Source organism: Simochromis diagramma, unplaced genomic scaffold, assembly GCF_900408965.1.
Source record: "Simochromis diagramma unplaced genomic scaffold, fSimDia1.1 OVJJ01000302.1, whole genome shotgun sequence".
Classification (NCBI taxonomy): Eukaryota; Metazoa; Chordata; class Actinopteri; order Cichliformes; family Cichlidae; genus Simochromis; species Simochromis diagramma.
This window is the reverse complement of record NW_024386792.1, coordinates 4,169,859-4,191,543: the sequence shown is the minus strand read 5'-3', so window position 1 is coordinate 4,191,543 and position 21,685 is coordinate 4,169,859. Positions and strand designations below refer to the sequence as shown.

Genomic DNA, 21,685 nt, shown 5'->3' with positions numbered 1-21,685 from the left:
TTTCTAAACATGTTGCCAAGACAGTGGGAGTTGGCAGCTCTTTCCTTGTTTAGGTTGTCTTTTTTTCCTTTTTTACTCTACTCTAGCCCTACCCCCCCCCCCCCCCCCCCCCCCCCCACCACCACCACCACCACCACCACCTTCCAAGCCTCGTATTTTGCATGGATTTTGTGTAAATCAGTGAAGAGTGAGGGGATGGGGAGCGAAAAGCAGGGACTGAAGCACTCTGCACTTTTGTGCTCTCTATGAACTGTGAGTGAGCTAATAAATTCTTTCAGCCACTCAGCATAGCATTCACAGATATCCCCCAAAGATTACACACACAAATCACCGCACAATAGAGGCCACCGGGAGGGTCTGGGCGTCACTGGGGCCCCCGACCCTGGGGACAGGCGCACATAAACAGGCTGCAGAAGACCTGGCAAAGTCTATGATTTGCAGAGGAGATGCTGCTAAACCCTGAGTCAAATGCTTCCTAATGATTGGTAAAAGTATGTTTTAAAGGTGTGTAGTGAAATAGAAGCAAGAGTGAGAGAAAAGCAAAGAAGTGAAAGGGAAGATGAACGTCAAATTAAAAAAAAAAAGGGGGGGGGGGACAGTGGGAAAACTAAAACAGGCAGGGGGTTATGGATGTATAGAGACTGTGTGTTGGGGATGATGAAGATGACCAAGGGGGGTGATTCCAACCCCACACAGCCAAGCACAAGCCAAGCAGGGACATAATTAACTCCTGGATCTTTTGTGTTTATCATCTGACTGCAGGGCGGAGATGAAAGGGGCCTGCTAAGCTTGGCATTCCACCCCAATTATAAGAAGAATGGCAAGCTCTACGTCTCCTACACCACCAACCAAGAGCGCTGGGCCATCGGACCACACGACCACATTCTCCGTGTGGTTGAATACACCGTTTCGAGGTAATGGGAGAAGTGGTGCACCAAACCACTGCCTGAAATGACACCATTAAGGGTACATAAAAGGTCGAGGTTAATAGAGACTGGATATGCAAACTTATTTTAAGACATCTTTAGCACATGAATGCAAAACAGTTTTCATTTTAGACAACTGTGATTTGTAGTACTGTACCTATGAAATGTGGTGAACATTCCCATTTCCCATTGTTTTTAATTTTATTTAAATTCTAAACACTATAAAAAGGACAAACTTTTCTCATATGGAAGTTTCTGATTACTGAATTGTGGATTTTTTGATTATACCACTAATAAATCCAACCTGCTAACCTCAATTTCTGCAAGAAACCATGGTAACGAAACCTTCAAAGGCACACTGAGGATTCTTCTAGACATGCAAAGAAATCAAAACAGATAATTTTTGTCTTTTGAGGATTTAGAAAGTAGGTCAAATTGCCAAGAAAAGTGTTTTGCTAAAGATGTGCAACACTCTCATTATCATAACAGTGTTTTGACCTGTGATTAAGAAAACAATCTTTTCTCACGAACATGTTTAAGTGTTACATTTAAATTTTCATAATCACAGTTGTATGTTTGACTTAATGATCTAATCTTAATTATAATCTTGGCATGCAGTCTTGGTAACTGCAGCACATAGTCCTTAATTTGAGGGTCCAATACAGAAATGGTAGTTAAAGTACTTAATGGTAGCTTAAAATACTTTTTTTTTTTTTTACTTTGGGCTTTTTAAAAATTGCACGACTACCCAAAACAACACAACTTGCCATATTAGTTGCTGATACTGTGAAACTAAATTCTCATTTTGCACTTCACTTGAAATTGTGCAACATTTTGCACCCTGTCTTTACATCTCCACCCACTGTCTTTGGCGATACATTAGATTAAGACTAAATGTCTGCAGAAAACAAAGTATTTAAAGTAATTTAATGTTGGATTTTGTTCAGCGTGTCATGTCAGCATATCTTATCCATGCCTTGGTGTCATTGTACCCATTAACAGAGTCATTATTTGAAGCAAACAGACAATCCATGGTGATAGTGCATGTTATACATTCACTATCACCATGAGCTTTTCACATGTGAAAACATGAACGCTGAATTGAATGGCCTTTAACCTGCCAGCTCCCCATTAACAGTCTGTGTGATATAAAGTTGCGCCAAATTAGTGAAGAAAAAAGCAGATAACAGTTCAGAAAATTCATTTACAAAAAGCATTATCTTTTATTGTATATTTTAAAACACTATATGACCATATGTCTGTGGCTTTTACATCAGTCAGAATGACGTTTTAGGCCAGCTGTCCACTTTCAGATATCATACATTTGAACCCAGACCCCTTTAAAAATAAGGGAGCAGACAAAAGTCCCCTTATTTATAAGACAGCGTAAAAGCATCAAGGTATAGAAATGTTGTGGGTACTCCTTATAAATGCAGTTTAGCAAACATATTTTTTGCATTTGCAATTTTTTATGATTTTCTCAGGAAGAACCCAAACCAGGTAGACACAAGGACAGTCCGAGTACTAATGGAAGTGGCGGAGCTGCATAGGAAGCACCTTGGGGGCCAACTTCTTTTTAGTCCTGATGGTCTGTTGCACATCATCCTGGGAGATGGCATGATCACTTTGGATGATATGGAAGAAATGGATGGACTGAGGTAAGATCAAAAGTCCAAGGGTCATTTTATTGATGTTTATATACTGCTTTGTGCTCCATGTTTCAATCGTGACCTACCGTGTACAATTTTGAATGCGTGTTCTTGTTTTTGCTTGCAGTGATTTCACGGGGTCTGTGCTAAGGGTCGACATAGACACAGATAGTTGTGCTTCTCCATATTCCATACCACGGAGCAATCCTTACTTCAACAGCACCAACCAGCCACCTGAAATCTTTGCACATGGATTACATGATCCAGGCAGGTAAGTGAAACACTGCACTCTTTAAAGATTCTTGCTATGACTGATTTTCAATTTTCAATTTTCAAATGTAGAAATTCTGCTCATACTATAGGGTATTTTCATTACTGCTCTTGTAGAAAATATGAACTTAGCACAAACAGTAAGGCATTTTGTGTTGGGTCGATTGTTTCTTTGTTGTTAACAATGCTTCCCAGCAATAAATCTTATACAGTTGGAAAGCCTGTTTATTTCCTCTTATATGGTGACACAAGTAAAATCCATTTACAGGTTGAACAACAGAGTTTGATATATGATCTGCACCCATGAAAACTTCTTCCTTTTTAAAACAGTGTTTTTCCTTCCCACTGTTCCCAAGAGCTTGATCAAAAGGTCTCATTTGATTGTTGGGATTTTCTCTGTATTATTGTAGGGTCTCTACCTTAGTATAAAGTATGTCAGTATAAAGTATGTTGAGGTGACTGCTGTTGTCATTTGATGCTATATAGAACTATACACAGCCACAACAGCTGGTCACCAGCTTGGTCACACTCCTGTGTGATGGCATCAACCTGGACTTACTGCTAAATGTAACGTTCCTCCACATGTTCAGGTTCCTGGGCACATGTTGCTGATGCCAGCAGTGAAAGGCAGTCATGGCAGCCCTGTGAGACCGGAGACTAGCTGTGTGCAGTCTGTTCAGGATTGTCTTGGTAGAAAGCTGTTGGCCGTGTCATCTTGCAAACCTTGACTGTAGTTTTGTAGAAGACTGCCTATGATTCACAAGTGCTGAGAGTGAGGAAACAACCTGACGGAGACGCCTACCTTGCAGCCTGTCTCTGGCATTGCCCAATTTATGGAACTTCACTTTGGAGGCCTCCCTCCAAATAATGCAGCAGCTTGGTTTTTGCTTAACATCAGCTGGAAGTAGCCCTATGGGACAGCCCTATTCAGATCAGTCAAACATGGCCTGGGGCATACACCAACTGACCGGTGTACCACGGTCCGTGCTCATCCCAAGATGCTGCTAAACACTAGCCAGTCAGGCACCTGATTGTCAGCAACTAGGCTACTAGAAGTTCGAAACAAGACTCAATAGCAGAACAAGCTGTTCAGCACATGCTCAACTCTGGTGCTCAACCCAGAACAAATGTAGCACTAGCATTAATGGGAAATAAACAAGCTTTCCAACGGTATAAAAGTTCTTACCAAGATGCATTGTTACAATAAAGAAATAATCAACTGCATGCAAATTACCTTTTTGTGCTTGTGTTGTATTGCCACCTTTTATTTGTTTGGTGTTTGGATATTACTTCTAGTTATGTTATATTCATTCCTGCCACGCTGTGCTCTGTAGGTGTGCAGTGGATCGACTTCAGTCAGACAATGGGAGTCTTGTAATCCTCTGTACAGATGCCAGTGGCAGAAACACAACAGCAGGAAGAATACTGGAAATTACTAAGGGGGGCGATTATGGTGAGTTACAATTTCCATGAGAATTTCCAAAAATGTTCACAATATTTACCTTTTTCGCATGTTTGGAAGGAGTTTTAATATACCCAGTTGTGCACAGTCTTTGCTGGAGTTTTGTTTGATTGCATTACATCCTGAGAAAGAAGTGAAAATACATTAACATCCTGGATAACCTTTCACATTTATTTCCCTGAAAGTGACATGTGTTTTTATGAATGTCTTTCATTTAGTAAGAACAGTGTTTTGGCAACAGATTCAGAAACACACCAGGTTGAGTGCAGAAACAGTGAAGGTTAAATGTAAAAATGATGTGATCCAGAAATATTCCCCACTTGTGGTGTGTAGATTTGCCAGTGGAATGTAAGATGGTGTCCACAAGTAAGATTTAAAGCTGTCAACAATAATAACTGTCTAGATGATGGTTTGGCGCTGTTGAAAACACAGCTGAGAGGAATCTAGCTGTTCTCACATTGAGAAAATAATCAATAACAGCAGCACTTTACACTGCTTATCCTTCCTTTTTCCACAAAAAGAAAATTACAGCTCTTTGTTCCAAAATATATGAGGCAGGTTATCCTTGCGCTAAGTTAATCCTTAACTTTGATCTCTCACTCCATTTGAAAATGTCACTTCTTGCCACAGACCACCTCTCTCTTGGCCTGATGCCCGATTTAGCCAGTTACCCAAACTCCAAAGTGATTACGGTTGGGAAATGAGCACACCCCGTCTCGGATCATAAATTTTTAAGGGCGGCAAACCTCCATTCATATTTTTCCTTGCCAAGAAATCGTAATCCAGTAAATGTGCCACATTGCCTCACCATCACGCTTTTGAATAAAAGATCAATACATTCTTTTCCAGTTTTGATAAAACACGTCCGATTTAAATCTAGAATTCCCTCTTTCCTCCTTTTTTGTGTCTCATATAAACAACACAGCAATTATGTCTGATGAACGTGGTCTATGTTTTTGATTCCAAAACAAACAAAACAACACCAGTGCATGAATCAAGAAAAGCAGTTAAGTAGATTACAATCCATGCAACATCAGTGAGACAGAAGAGATTGTCTCTGGGATAAAACATGCATGCAGACAGTTTGTGATGGTGTTACAGATGAATGGCAGTAGGTCTATGAGTCTATTGGAAGTGCCTAAATAAGACCTATGTCTCCTTGTCCCAATAGAAAATGAGCCCTCTGCCTATGACCTGCATTCCAGTGGTGGAGCACCACCTGTGGGGGGTTTCATCTACAGGGGCTGTCAGTCTAGGAGACTTTATGGCAGTTATGTCTTTGGAGATAAAAATGGGTAAGTACAATAAAGAAATGACTGATTAATATATTTAAACAGACTATTTAAGTAGCTGTATGTTTTTAAGAATTAACTGTTTACATGATGACAAAAATCTATATTTCAAAGTCATTCTAACATCTTTATCCTCCTAGAGTTGATTTATGACTTAGTAAGATCAACATGACTTTTCTTCTAATATTAAAAACTATTTCCTTTGCATTAGCATGTGCCAGTGTAAACACCAAGTTCATCCACATGGGAGGAAAACATAGACTCCCATGTCACCACGACAGCGCGGACCATTGAGTGTCAGTGGAGATTACACATTGCTCTCTGTGCTGTTCACACTTTTCTCTGGTTTCTCTGGTTTTCTCTGTTTTGCTGATGTCAAACACTGACAGTTGAGTAAACAAAGGGGGTAAAGTGTGTCCCCTCCCCAATCCGTCCAATTATCGCAAGCTGGCACCGTGTTTAAAACAATGTGTGGTCAGTTAATTCTGTGCCTTATTACAATTTGGGAGCATTTTGTTGTGGCAAAGTGAAGGCTCCGGCATGATGTTTGTTTTGAAACTAAAGGCTGACTTCCTAACTAACACCATGTGGGACATGGTGTAGAAAAAGAAGATGGGTCATGAACCATGCTGTACCATGCTACTACAGTTTATTTCTTTTGCTTTCTCCCCTGTGCACAAATGTAGTACTAAACCTTTTACAGTATCATCCAGTCTGCAGTCACTTACCATGAGTATTTTTACTTTTCACTTTAGTAACCTTCGCATCCTTCAGAAGTCTACATCTTCCACATCAGCGAGTGGTGAAGAGTGGCAGGAAAAAGCTCTGTGCCTGGGCTCAGCTGACTCCTGTGGCACTATGCTTGTTGGACACATCTTGGGTTTTGGAGAGGATGAACTGGGTTAGTATGGCAATTAATAAAAAAAGCTAAAAATGTAATTGCTTCTGAGATCTTTTATCTTTGTTTCTTTTCTCTCTTGCACTGATCTTTCTTTAGATTTACACCTGACCTATGTTATGACATATTTTCTGAAGCAAGGGTTTTAATCCATGACTCCTTGAAGGCTTGTTGACTCTGTGTGTGTGTGTGTATGTCTGTGTGTACAGCACATACATACATAACACACATAACCACAGCATAAAACACCACTGAAAATCTGAAAACAGGCAGCATGGTGGCGTGATGGTTAGCACTGTTGCCTCACAACACCACTGTCTGGCCAAGGCCTTTCTGTGTGGAGTGTGCATGTGTTAGCCCTGCATCAGACTGGTGACCTGTCAAGGGTGTACCCTGCCTCTCACCCTATGTTAGCTGAGATAGGCCCCCCACAACCCTGATAAAGATGCAAATGGATGGATGGATGATAAAGCCAACACGCCTCTCATTAAGTAGTCCAAACATCTTAGTTAGTTGTCATTTTCGTAGGATAGTCATAATCTTCCAAAACCTCCTTAATTTACTGTGCCACCATGACATGTGTTAAGTGTTTCTCTGGGCAAGTTAAAGATTAAGTTAATATATGCAGAGTAACCTGAAATGAACTGACACAAGACAGTTTTATAAGTTGGATCCCCACCACACACTCGAAGAATTGTAAACCGTCAGCTCTGATGTTTCTGATTAAAATGAACACATGATGTAAATTGTTCGCCCGGCCATCAGAAATCTTTGATCACAGTTGTTGCCAGGTCTTGGAGTTATTGTTTGACGAGATATTTAAAGATTTCTGTATTCGATCAGGATTTGCAAGTGGTGCAAGAATTGCAGCGGGGGCCAGGCCTATGTCCCAAAAAAGAGGCCCCACAGACAGATGTTTACAATTTGTCCCCCTATGGAATTTTCTTGCAGGCTTGTTCCTCATTAAATCATCTGCCTGGTTCCCAGTCATGAGTATCCAATTGTCTCATTAAACTCTTTTTTTAAAATCCATTGGCAAGTGCAGAAATGCAGAAGCCTGTGATACACTCATTTTCCTAACCCCCTCATGTCCTCCCCTTTCATTTTCTTGTGTTTCCTTGTCTTGTCTTGTCTCTTCTTTAGTTTGGCACTGGGATCTGCTGAATAGTTGTTCGGACATTGGAAGTATTTCATGCAGATGATGCTGATGGGATTCCCACTTAACTGTTCTTCTTTTGCAGGTGAAGTCTACATACTTGCAAGTAGTAAAAGCATGGTGCAGTCACACAGCGGGAAACTCTACAAGCTGGTGGACCCGAAAAGGTAAAAGCAGGAAGTCCCTTGGTAATTTGTGCTGGTATGTAGTTAGTTGTTCGGTGATTAAGTGATTCCTTCTTAGTGGGGAGGACATTCAGCTATTCATTAAAAAATCCTGCATTACGTCCACAAGAGGGCAAACCAAGACAATGAGAGACAAAACTACTGGTAAATCGCTCTCTCTTGAGTTGAGTTTAGTTATAAACTCATTCCCCAAAGGTTGTAATTGAGTTATTCGCTCGAGTTAGTCTGAACAACATTTTCAGTAGCTTTAAGAGTTGATTGTGATTCCTGTCAACAACAACACAGAGTATTTTCAGTATATTCAAGCAGGACAGCCGTTCCCAAGTATTGGAGAATTTGGGATTTTTTTAGACAGCAATTATAATTGTTACCTTAGCATGTTATTAGCCTATTAGCCAATTCTTACCGTTAACTGTTTTAGGCATATTAACGCAGCTTTAAAAAGTTAAGGAGGTTAAAAAAATTAAAAAATACAAGCAAATAATTCAACAGTGTGAAGATGTTTAACCGATATCATGAATTCATAATCACAGCTAAAGTTTGGAAAAATAATTCAGGAGGATGATATCTGAAGGGTGAAGCAGCAAACGCTGTATGTACTAAGGTTGTCACGATACTTGATTTTCAAGCTTGACACTTATACCCAGGAAAATATTCTAAATACTAGATACAATTTTTGAATTTTTGATTTTGATAAAAATTACACTTCCTCTTAGAACAATAAAACTAATAACAGCAGTGATGACAGCATTTTTAGGTTGCCAGACATAAAGAAAATACAGTAAGGTAAACATGTAAGGTTGGCTGAGGTCACACTGCACTTTTCGTGACTTGGCACCATATTTTTTATTTTTGATCAAAAACAAAAGAAACACAATACTTTCTAGATACAAATATTTGTGATATCATTGTAAATGAACTCATTGTATTAGGATTACAGACAGGCAGGAGGTTTTCTCAAGCATTAAGGTTATAATTTTTTTTATATTAGCCATAGCTGTTAGCTTCTTGCTTAATGATAATAGACAGCTAGTGTGGCTATAAGGTAACTGTTAATAGTTACCGGTAGATGGATAATGCTTGTAGACAACAGCTAGGTTCTGTGCAGTTATCTATGATAACTGTGTGTGCGTGTGTGTGTGTGTGTGTGTGTGTGCGCCGATATCAATACTATTGCTAAAGATGATCTAATCAGTATTAATTTTGTATTGTCAGTTAGTTTCTTAGTATTGAGATATATGTATATGTGTATGTATATATGTATATATATGTATGTATGTATATATATGTGTGTATATATATATGTATATATACATATTTTTTACAATCCTCGTACCCACACACCTCTGCTGTTCTGACTTGTTCTGACTTGCTGCACACCAAGTGTTAATGCAGGTGAATACTTCACTGTTAGCAAAGTCACTTTTTGGAAATCATCCTGTGCAGCGGGGACAGAGAAATTATCAGTAGTTCTTGCTTTTTCAACAATATAAAATCAGTTTCACAATCGCGTGGCAGGTGTTTATTTTTTGTTTTTCCTTTTGGATCATGTTATCAAATTTAGGATATCCGTTAATACCCCTAATCAGGACTGCCTATTACAGATGGAAGAACTACAGTAAACCACCAGCTTTATTTTCATGCTGTGATTGTTTTGTTGTGAAATTTAGATGAGCCTAACAGCATATTATGAGATCTTAGTTACTCACAGATCATCACATTGAAGAACAGTGTCATCCTCACTGCTTACACACATTCCTGCAAGTAGAATTGTTTATGCACATTACAGCTTCCCAGAATGGATGCTGAGTGGTTACTGGAGAAAAAAAATTGCCTTTCAAATTGTTTGCTTAGAAAAACACTGCTAGCAGCACTGATTCTATTGCTTTATTCATCTTTTGTCTACTGGTTAGATGCTAAATATGCAACAGTGATATTTTGGTAAGTGTGAGGGAAAAGACAAAGACACCTGTTGTCAAGTAGCGACATTTCAACATATTAACCACTAACAGGGTGATATGGACAAACTCTGTATAGCCAAAATATCCATGTAGATACACTATCCATTCATTTTCTTCCACTTATTGAATTCAGGGTCACAGAGGGATTAGAGTCTATCTTGGCTGTCATAGGGGAAGAGGTGGGGTACACTTTGGACAGGTCGCCAGTCTATTGTAGGACTAACACAGAGAGACAGACAGCCATTCACACCTACATCCAGTCTAGAATCACTAATTAACCTAACATGCGTATCTTTGGACCGTGGGAGGAAGCTCAAACACGCAGGCAGAGAAGGCCACAGCTGGCTGGTGGATTCGAACCCTCCAGCACACGTCTACTTCCCTTTGGGAGGTGAAATCCATTTCTTTTCCAGTTTAATGCTTAATTAGCTGTGGAGGGAACATGTGCACAAGTGCAGCTTCATCATTTATATGTCAGTACATGTCACCATATCATAATCCTTACCATATGCATCGCAGTATTAGAAATCATTCTGATAGTGATAGATCTATAAACTCTGCTTGGAGAGCCAAGTACATGTGAAAAACATTTGTCACTCAAGATGAGGAAATATGAAAACGGAATGAATTTGACCCACAAAAATACAAGAGGGATGTATAAAAAGTTTGATCCGAAATATTTGCAGTACAGAAATCACTTCAAACATAAGAAGACTTTGTAATTCAAACCAACTGCATATAAAGTCTCAAGCCAAACCCACTCAGTGATTGTGCTTTATCTTTTTAATCAGTGCTTTTGCAGGGAGATGAGAGCATAAGATCCTGTAGGCCTACCGGTTCAAGTGAATGAGTGGCTTGTGATTAAGAGAAGTAAATAAAGTAGCATAAGCATACTGAGGAGAAAGAACACAATAGAAACATATTCACATCTTATTATTCCTGGGTGACGGCAGTGCCACCCAGGCATTAGCACAGTTAATTACAGCACAGATGTTTCAAAGGGGGCCCTGATGGCTTGCTTCGTATTTATGTTTTCTGGCATGGCTGCTGGACGCGTTTCTCCCAGAGAACAGTTCTTTCCACCATCAACTGGACTTGTTTAGTTTGTGTGGACCCTGTGGTGTTAGAGTCCTGACTCCTAATACACTCTGGCTTCGTTATTAGGATTTTGTTACAGGGAGGATGGAGAGAGTGGGCAAAGGGGGGGAAATGAATAGGGTAGCTAACGTGTCTGACCCCAGCACGTTATCAAGTCTGGTGGTCCTCCCTTCTTTTCTCTTCCCTACTGCAGGGACATCTGGACTCTGAAGCCCATTCAGACAGAGGTTTGTTTTAGAGTGTGGTGGTTTTTGTGGCCCGGTATAGCATCTCACGCTGTGTTTTAATCAACTTTGTGTTTGGGAACATAGAGTGGGAAAAAGAGGAACCGTTAGGGGGAGCGGTAAAGGCTTACAAGGAAACATCAACCATAAAATCCCTCAGCAGTGTTTGTGTAAACACGTCCTGGCCAAATGACTTCATTTTTAGGTATTTGTTTGTCAGTTGGAGTACCCCTCCAATAATAAATAGGCCACCATGCATTTTGAAACATGCCGAATGGGTGTGGTGTGACTGAGGTTGTACGCGAGAGAAAGCAAGAATGTAGAAAGGCGCGGCTTGTTTTTGGTGTTGCAGTGGGATAGAAATATGCATTAATATTTATCATTAATATCTTTACTGACAGTATCTCAGTGTGGTGACTGTAAGATGTGGTTGTGGTTTAACAATCAATGAGAGGACCTTAGAGTTTAGAGGATAAGAATAGGTATCTGTGTAAGCATGTTTAATGTTTTACCTTTCCACAGCAAAGTAAATGTAATTTCCACCCTTTGTTGCTTGTCTTTAACATACATCAGTAACCCTGGTTCTGCACTCCTGAGTGTGCCTCGAACATACTGCAGGTATTCAGGGCCTGGGTTTTGCTTCTTTTCTGTCCCACTGAGTCTGCATTTAATAACAATTATTTGTACAGTGAAAGCATTATATTTGTGCCAGGAACAAACCTGTTTTATGTCCTTTTACCTGTTCTGAGGGTCATACAGTAAAGTTACGTGTTTATCACATCATAATTCAGAATCCTCACATTGCACCCCCACCTTGCTCCTACGGTCAGTCCTTGGCAGGAGCTTAATTAACATATAGAGCCAGATCTCCTGCTGCTTTCTGGTACAAAATGCAATTTGCCATTCTTCATGTTGCAGCTCGTCACAGGGAAAGCAGTATTGAGAAGGACTTTTCACACGTTCGGGTTTTGTCAGCTGCAAGCTAGACTGATTGAATTACAGTGAGCAGAGCCCTTAAAAAGACACAGTGAACTTCAAATAGGGCCCTGGGACCTCCTTTATGAACTGCATTAGACATGGAAGTCACAAATCACTAGATGTGCTGAGGAAGGAGACCACGGGTGCTCCTTCGTGGATATATTTATCTGTATGTGTGCTTTTCTGTGTGTTGTGTGCATAGATGTAAACCATGTGGGTGGTGGGTACACACGCACATGCGAGCTTGTGTGCGTGTGTGGTACGCCAGCTCCCAGCACGCTACAGGAAAAAAAAAGTCTTTTCTTTATTTTCCTATCCCTCCTAAATCTTCCTACATCTCCGCTGTGGTCCTCCCCTTGACAAAGCTGCTTGCTAGTCCCACTGAATAGCCCTGGCTCCTACAATACACAGTAAATTTCTTACACAATTAAAACAAGGAAAGAAGCTACAAAAGGAGCCCCCAAACAATGGAGTTGGATGACAAAACAGCAAAAGAGACCACACTGGGCCGTTTGATTAGGCCATTGTTAGAGTGCACAGTGTACACCACTCCATAGCCCTTTTCTCACATACACCTCGTGTCAATCAAACAGACCCTGCGAGCTAACAAGCTAAACACAGATACACACTGACAACAAGTTTGAGGCAGATCATTCGCACTCCTTCGACATGGAAGATTTGAAGGATGGTCACTGTTAATGTTTAGCTGACGTAAGGGAAGAAGAGAAGGCACAAAGAACCTGATCCTGCATTCATCTGCCCTGTTCTGTATGTTATCTTTGCAGCTGTGCTTGCGTGCTTTGTCACTTTTTGCTCTGTTTTATGTTCAGTTATGGCATGATCAGTGTCTCCTGCCACTCTCTGACTTTAGTTGTTCTCTTTCTGTCTCTCCACTTGTAACTCTTGTGGAAGCACTATCGCCTTCTCCCACTCCCTTACTCTCACACATACGCCACCCCTCCCAAAGTTGATAAATTCCCACAGTGGCTGTTGACCCAGCTGCCTTTGTCAAGTGGTGCTACCAGCAGGTGCTGTTTTCACAGCCACCCTGGCAGTCGTACAGGCTGTTTAGTAGCGCTGCTGACCCCTGCCTGCTATTAACAGTGTTAGCTACAGACCAGCCCCCCCAATTCTCTAGGGACTCTTACTCTTTCTCCCTCTCCTTCTCTTTCTGTTTTCTCCCCTCTTTTGCTCTTTTTTTTTTAACTACATGCAGCCTGCAGCAACAAAAGCCTGCAGAGATGGAGTATGGAGTTGGGTGCTGATGGGAGCATGGGAATCAACCCCCACCGACACTCCATCCTCAAAATTTAAAGCAACTTTAACACATACACACAGGCAGTGTGTCTGTCAGAACACCTGCAGCACACTTTTCAAATCAGGAAATCAGCATTTAAGATTTTCTTTATTTAACATATATTTGTGAAATTCTTCAAATATATAATTAGTATGCACAAAATCAAGTGTATTTATCCCCCAGTTGTTAGTATTTTTTGTAATAAAACTGCGTCTTTCATTTAAATCTGTACAGCAAGTAAAATGAAAATAATTTATACTGAAGTACCGACTGCTGGAACAGGTGATCAGCACCTCACCAAAGCAGAATAGAATGAGTATCTAGTGGTGCTTCCACAACAAACACAAAGTAAACACTTTGAGCAGCTTCATTACTCACAGAACCTGCTCAGTGGGGCTACTACATGCAAATCCAGGTTAGCATTTACACCGCATTACCAAAACCTGTCAGAGCAACTCTTATGACACCTCCGACACTCAGAAATGGAGGAAAAGCTTATTGATGCCATTTGCGGGCAGCCTTCGCTCTTAGAGACAGGTAAAACAGGAAAGAACACAATCGTAAGACTCTGATAAGTTTTGAGATGTTATTGTAACGTAAAACGTGACTACCATAGGAACAGCTACCCAGATGGAAGTAATATGTATTCTAAAAATAGCTGATTTGAGCTTTAATATACAAATTGCTGGTTGTATGTCTTCAATCTAGTTTTGGCTTCTCCTGCTGATTGACTATTTGCTCTCCTGCCATGATTGATGAGGCCCGTCCTCTCGTGGAGTGAGAATTACATACATACACATTCAGTGACCTCACTGCTCACGCCTCTCATACCAGCACCGGTCCACAAGAGTCCAGTTACCCTGCCTGTGTGTCAGACATATGCGCACACGCCTTAATGTCCAACAATGTTTTGTAGTATAGTACAGCAGAAATGTTTACACATCTATTTTTCTTCCTCTCTCTCCTTTTCACAAATGTACACACTAGCAAATGTGTGTGTGTGTGTGTGTGTGTGTGTGTGTGTGTGTGTGTGTGTGTGTGTGTGTGTGTGTGTGTGTGTGTGTGTGTGTGTGGGCCGGTGGGTAATAGGCACCAACAGACGCTTCACATTCGAACTTGATTACGCACTCACTGTATTATTTCCAGATTTGTGGAGCGTGATATGAAATAATTGTGTTTCAGCCCATTTGCTGATGTGCGTGTCTGGATGTTTGTCTTAATATGGAATAATATGCTTCTCTGGTGTTCAAACTTGACACATATGGTGTGGAGATGTTTCTGTTTGTGTCTGTGTGCATTTTCCAAACCGTGTTCATATCTGTGGGAGCCATGCTTTAACCCCGTATGTCGTTTCGTTCTTCGAATAAGAAGTCAAAACAAAAACAACAACACATGAAGCAGCTCATGTCCCAACTACACGCTTAAATATTAACTTGCTATTAATTGGTAATACGTAGAAAAAGAGCCCCCGTCACTTTAACAGCATGTCACTGGAAGAAGAAACACACGCCTCCTTCAGGAGCAAATACATAAATTTTTAACTTGGCAAGTTAAAAGTTTACATCTTAAAGTCCCTCACTTCAAAAGTGCTTTCCCACTTAAGTTACATATCAACAAAACCTGATAGGCTCGAAAATCTGAGACCACGGACGCAGCGTGCGATGGCAGATTTGTCTTGTTGTACCATTCAAAAATAGCTTTGCGGTAAATAAATAGCTACCACAATACATCACAGTCAAGTGTTAGATGCTTAAATAGAACACATTTCCTACAGTCCCATCCTAAATCATGGTATAGTGTTACTGTGTAGCTCAGCCAGTGTGAGTTGGATGAGTGTTTTGTTTTTGTTTAGTCTCAGCTTTTTGTTTAACAGGACATTTTTTTAAAAGGTTGCGTGAAACTTTGTAGAAACTGTTGTGATCTGGCAACTAAATGTGTTTGTGGGCGAGGCTCAAACCTCTAAACAGACTTGTGTAAGCCCAATTAAACGACCCGTGGACGCTGAACGACTGATTTCTGTTTTGGACACAACAGCAGTTCATTAATTTGAGGCAGATGCTGATTAATAGGTAGAATTTAAACAACATATAGCACATCTCTTGACATGCAGTCATCCAAACAGTGAGTTATACCAAAGCTACATGCCTTTAAACCACATTTTCCCTTTATAAATCAACACAATTCTGATTACGTGTTATTATTATTATTAAGAGTTGAAATATGTTCTCCGGTTATTAACTTGAAATGTCTTGTATTATTTATTTGGTTATAATAAATTGTCACTGTGTCGCTGTGGCTTAATCACCATATTGAGAGGCTTCTGTCTGCTGAATACTTACTTTGTCTTCTTCTGTTTTTTTTAACAATTGCTGCAGGCCTTACACCCCTAAGGAGTGCCAGCATCAGGTGGAGCCACCGGAGCTGCTGATGACAGCTTGTTCCAGACACTGTAAGAACGGCCGCTGTACTCCCACCGGCAAATGCTGCTGCAACCCCAGCTGGGAAGGACAATTCTGCCGAGTCGGTAAGAGTGCATCTGTCGCCCTCAGCGTATAACATGGACCAACATCGACGTGTTCTTTCACTTCAGATGTGGAAAAGATGTTCAGTAATATCTGCCATAATTTTCCTAATCAGAAATCAGAGTACGTCTGAATAAAACAAAGTTTAAAGTGTTTTCACTCTCTCATACCCTGTGACTGTAGCCAAATGTGAACCAGCCTGCCGCAATGGAGGAGTCTGCGTGGAGCCCAACAAGTGCCTGTGTAAGAGTGGCTACTCCGGCAACCAGTGTGAGAAGAGCGAGCGGGGTATGCCCAACGACCAGGAGAACGGCGGGATAGTTGACCACATCATCGACATGACCTCGTACCTCTTAGACCTGACCAAGTACGTCGTATAGTGGTGTGGCGGAGGGGGCCGCTCCCCATCATCCATCCTCAAGTCTACACACATCTACCTTTCGCCCTCAAAAGACTCTTAAAGAGGTTTGCTAAATGTGGCCCCTTAATTTCCCCTCACATTCTCACGGGCAAGCACACACACACACACACACACACACACACACACACACACACACACACACACACACACACACACACACACACATGCAGGACCCCATCAGACTGCTTTTAAACCACATCACCATACCAAGCTTTTCCTCTCCTTACCTATAAGCTACTTGTTCCTGAACACCAGGCCTGGCATCCAAGCCGTGTTCACATTTCAGAGAGCCCTGCAGACAGCTGATTGATGAGTTCCACTAAGACATTTCCTCTGCTGCTCTAAAAACGCCTTCACTGGCTCCACAGGAACAGGAACTCTGCCGGAGCGGACTGTTAAAACCCCGAGACTTTTATGCTGCCTTACAAAAAATGGAGTTTGAGGCATTTCAGTGGAGACAGTTGATTATTCAGGAGTTCATTAAGGATTCAGAATTGGGTGGCTCAAGATGCAGTTTGTGTTCACGGTCCGTTGAAACCTAGCAAAGAAATAAATGTCTACGCACTCAGACTGTGAGCACGAGGCATGCGTCTCATAGAGCCTGCAGTGCTTTTTGCTTTACTATTCCAAAAGCACTAACAAGAGGAAGGCTGTGTTGACTCATTTATGTTGTGTTCAGTTTGTGGGTACATAGTCATAAACAGCAATTTACAGTATAAAGAACGTATCACTCATTTGCTATCAGTGTACAGAGAGGATCTACACACAGACGTAGGAATGAGCGAGTTGAGAACATTGTACTTTGTCAGCGCCAGTTTCATGCAATTTGAACGGAGTGTTCGATTCCCATGCACTGTATTGTTTTCCTTTCATTCACTTTTTTATTCAAAATTAATTTCAACATTTATTAAAAGCGCAATGAGAGTAGTTTCAGCTCCACACGTTCACACAGCACACTGTCACAGGTATGGTTTAACAAACTCTTTTCATTGCGTCACACACTGAAGCAGAAAGCTGAAGTCAAAACTATAAAGGGAAGGGATGAAACGCGCTGATGTATATTTCCAATAGAGCTTACCTACTTAGTAATACAAGAAAAAATCTACAAAAAAATCTATAGCATTACTATTGTTATCATAGAGGAGGGTTTATTTTTTTAAGCGTAATAATATATGGGAGAATATGGTGTTTATAGAAAGCAATTTTACACTAAGCTCGTCAGTTCATGTCATTTCATGTTGTACTTATACATATGCAGCTTTTATAAAAGACACGCAACGATGTTTTCTTTTTTCGCCCAGAGTACAAGTAACGCATGTCTGTGCCTGCAAATAGTCATTCGGAGCAGTTGGTGAAGCTCATCTAAAACCCACCCACCCCCCCCCCCACAGCAAGACCGTCAGAATTGTGCTTCTGTAGTAAGATGATCAAAGATCCCGACAGGCCACCAAGTCAGTGTGGAAGGAGCTCAGAGGCAGGGATGGCATTAACCTGAGGAAGAAAGTGCAAATTCTCTTGTGAGCATTTCCAGAGTAAGGCAAGAAATTTTAAGAATGTGTTTGTTATTATAGATGCATATAGATGTATTCTTTTAAACCGGAGACTCATCCTAATAAGAACATTTAATTTTTTTACTTTTCTTCTTCACTACCCGTAAAGCCAGTCTTCCCAGAACTGACAGCTGTTGTTTTAACAGTTTTTAAGGAAAATATTTATCCTTGTACTTTATCCACAGCTTTTATTTTGAAAATCTAGTTTCAATAACTTGATTTTCAATTGAAGTTTAGTCAATTGAAGTTTAGTGGCCATAAATGATGTGCTTGTTGTTCATCTCCTGCTTTCCTTGTGTTTGCTGAAATAAAACAACTGTACCTGGTCTTAAAACATCAAAAAGGAATTCATGCTGTAAAATGGAAAATTATAATTTTTTAGCACTTAATGTGAAAGTTGCATTGTAGCTGCTGAGACGGCGTGGTGTGAATAGAATAACCATTTTCATTATTTAAGTAGTTACACAAATAAAATAATTATTTAAATTCTCTATGTTGTTTTTACCATTGTACTGTATGTGACAATTTTGTATTCCTGTATTGTAAATAAAAGTAGGGATAACTTGGTTTCTCTTCAGAAATATCAATATGTCTATTAAAATGTATAGCATGTCTGAAATATTTGTCTCTTGTTTAAGATGTTTTTAAAAAAGTATCTATTTTTAAAATGATTTTCTCATATAAATTTTCTAATCAGTTCATAGTGTGTACTATTCCATAAAAAATTTTAACAGTTAAAATTGACCAACTTGGAGCAACATAACTATAAATGTAACTATTAGGAGTGAAAACATTTCATGAATGACTTATGAAGGAGTGGTACATCCATTAAAGGGTTCCCTATTCAATCAGAGCTTGGTGAAAAAGGAGCAACCTTCACAGATGACTAGGGATGGGTACCGGTATCGGTTCTGATATAAACTGTAGTAACCAGACCGAAAAGCAGCGCACATTTTGGTGCTTTATTTCTGTGCTTTTTTTTCCTGAGATGTCATACACTTTAGATTCTAGCCAATCATTTTACGTTTCCAAGGATAGTAGGCGGGCCCAGGTACGTACGTTCTTTTAGAGCAGAGCTACAGATTAAAAACGCCCAAGGCGAGGCGGTCAAACTCTGGCTGTACTTCACAGCAAAAGATGCAAACTCAGCAGCCTGCAACAAGTGCTTTAAGGTGATACTGTGCAAAGGAGGAAACTCGACGAACCTGGCGACGTATAGCATTTTGTTAAAAGCCGAGAAATGCGCCGTATTTGATAGCTTGCTGCGAGACCTCACACCGAGCACATCTACTGCGGGTGGGTTGCCTGTTATCGGACACAGAGTTAGCAACATCCCCCAAAAACCCGAAGAGTAGAGTCCTGGCCACTAGCCCTGCCAGTGTAGCAGAAATGATGACTGATGATGATGGCAGCAGCAGCCGTTCTTCTCTGCATGAGTAGCTTAATGTTGTTCGTGTGTAATTTACGCTGAGTACGCTAACCACGTTATTAAATTAATGCACGTAAGGTGAACTAGCAAACACCGTCGTAGTTACATGCGGCTGTCTTCTTGTTTGATGGCAGATACTCCCTTCACCCTGGCCAAAAAGGCTAAAATGACCAAAGAAAAAGTGGAAAACAGTTCAACATGAGAGGTTTTTGGACAAAGTTTGTGTTTTTTCCATTGTTTAAGCACTGCTTCCAGCCAAGAGTGATGCCATATATGCCCCATAGCTGCAGAAAAGGCTAACATTGTTATCTTTTTATCTTATCTTATTTTATCATTTATCATTATTTCATCTTATCTTTTTTATCTTTTTGTTATCTTTTTTATTTTTTTTTATCTTTTTACAAAAAAAACAGCTGAACATGAGAGGTTTTTGGACCAATTTTGTGTTCTCCATTCTTTAAGCACCGGTTCAAGCACCGGTTCAAGCACTGTTTAAGCATCGGCACCGTTTCAAAAGTACCGGTTTGGTACTGGTATCGGATAAAACCTAAACGATACCCATCCCTACAGATGACTAATGAAGCCATTGCGGGGATAACGGAGACTACAGCTCTGTGGGTGCCACTTCAGGCTGGGTCCTAAAGGGAGTCAGTCCCCAGACTCCCATGTTAAACTCAAACTCAAGTTAAAGTATCGAGAAGTGTAAAAAGTAATATTGGCCTGTGTGGATAGTGTGTTCCACAAAACAAGTCTTGAGTGTGATGATTTATATTTAAACTCATCCAGCTGGATAACTGAGTTAAGGGCATGGTATTTCTGATTGACAGGTGTCCTTACACAGGTAAGTTTAGGTGATTAGCATCTGCTAGGCCTCATCCACTACTTTGAATCTTTAAATTGAACCATTTCACTGTGTGAATTCACTTAGCACTAATTAGCGTGTGTGTGTGTGTGTGTGTGTGTGTGTGTGTGTGTGTGTGTGTGTGCTTTGCACCCCTATCAAAAAAAACCAGGCAGCAGCCAAAATGCTAGCATGGAAGCTTCAAAATGCCAGAAACCAGTGGTAGATGGATACACCCATCTTTTACACTGTGTGGTACCAACTATTACATACTAACTGTTAAAGTAAAATAACAACAATCCCATTAATTATCCACATCCATTCACCACAGTCATTTGGGTGACTTCAGCTGATGGAGGAATCCAAACACTGTGTTGATTCAAGCTGGAGTCAGACAGTGACCATAATGACGAAGTCCCTCGGCGAGTAATTTGGTAGCACTCCAACAGGAAGCAGTTCAATAATCAGACCACAAAATCATCCTTTCACAGTAGCATGTGATTATATCGCTTTTCAATCACAGCTAGGGCAATCTCTCCATGTTTCTTCATGCAGCTCAGGTTAACATCACTGTACACTGGGAAAATCCTGTTCCCACTACTTGTCTCCTGGATTTCCACTGTTTCAAAACAAAAAACAGGGACATACTGAGTTCCATTTGAAGTAGGAAGTTAAAATTTCCATTTCCCAGACTTAACTTTTTTCAACTGGAATGCTCAAGTCCGATTTCCAGCTCAAAAAATCGAAGCAGTCCCACCAACCCTCAGTTAGCAATCCAAGATGGTGGTTGCAAACATAAAAACACATGCTCTACCTCGCTAAGAGGCAAAACAAATCCTGTTTTTCTTGGTTTTCTGACTCTATTACTGGAACATTCGCATGCAGAGAGTGATGTCAAATCCAATATCCAACTTCTGAGGTAAATAGAACACGGCATCATTTTGGGTAAAGCACAGAGGAGCATAGAGCTTAGCTAAACCACTCCTTTTCAAAGCGCTGTATCCTGGCACATAATGGCAAATAGTATGACCTCAGTTTAGTAATTTGGGATAAATATTTCAACCAGTAACTCACAGCACGAATATCACACTGAAAGTCTGATGCTATGGGGTGCATGACCCCATGGGTGTCAAATGTTGCACTCCTGACCTGAGGCATGGACTGTTAGCATGGCCGCTGTGGGATCTTCCACTGAGAACTGCTGTTTTGACGCTGAGTTTTAGCCAAAGACCCAGCTCCCATCATCAGTAAAGATCATTGACATGAACGTCAGGTCATTTCACAGAGAGTGATGATTGAGCCACAAGTGCAAGAACCACAGAGAGATCTAAAAGTAGCAGGAGCACTGGAAGCTATCCAGATGTGCAAGAGGACACGACCTCGAAAGGGGAAAAAGCCCAAATTAAAACCAGGATTTTTGTTTTTTTATGGCTCGAGGCATTGAACTTTATAATTGTATTTCCTTTCATGTCACTTTCTCCTGTAATTTGCACCAAATTTTATGCTAAATTGCTGAACGATTCTTG

At 40.6% G+C, this 21,685-nt stretch overlaps 1 protein-coding gene across 7 annotated transcripts in view; it reads left to right on the top strand.

The window, feature by feature from the left end:
• Positions 1–18,456, top strand: part of LOC120728761 (hedgehog interacting protein) — a 40,257-nt gene extending 21,801 nt beyond the window's left edge. For 6 of the 7 annotated variants that reach the window (XM_040023881.1, XM_040023883.1, XM_040023885.1 and 3 more), the window contains 10 exons: positions 763–914; positions 2,411–2,584; positions 2,703–2,846; positions 4,180–4,298; positions 5,479–5,602; positions 6,355–6,500; positions 7,739–7,820; positions 15,772–15,920; positions 16,102–16,285; positions 17,641–18,456. In XM_040023881.1, coding sequence (XP_039879815.1) covers positions 763–914; positions 2,411–2,584; positions 2,703–2,846; positions 4,180–4,298; positions 5,479–5,602; positions 6,355–6,500; positions 7,739–7,820; positions 15,772–15,920; positions 16,102–16,285; positions 17,641–17,674 — 1,308 coding nt within the window. In that variant the 3' untranslated portion in view covers positions 17,675–18,456. Of the gene's footprint in view, positions 1–762; positions 915–2,410; positions 2,585–2,702; positions 2,847–4,179; positions 4,299–5,478; positions 5,603–6,354; positions 6,501–7,738; positions 7,821–15,771; positions 15,921–16,101 lie in introns of all 7 variants that reach the window. The other variant, XM_040023882.1, reaches the window with a different exon arrangement.
• Positions 18,457–21,685: the final 3,229 nt, after the last annotated feature.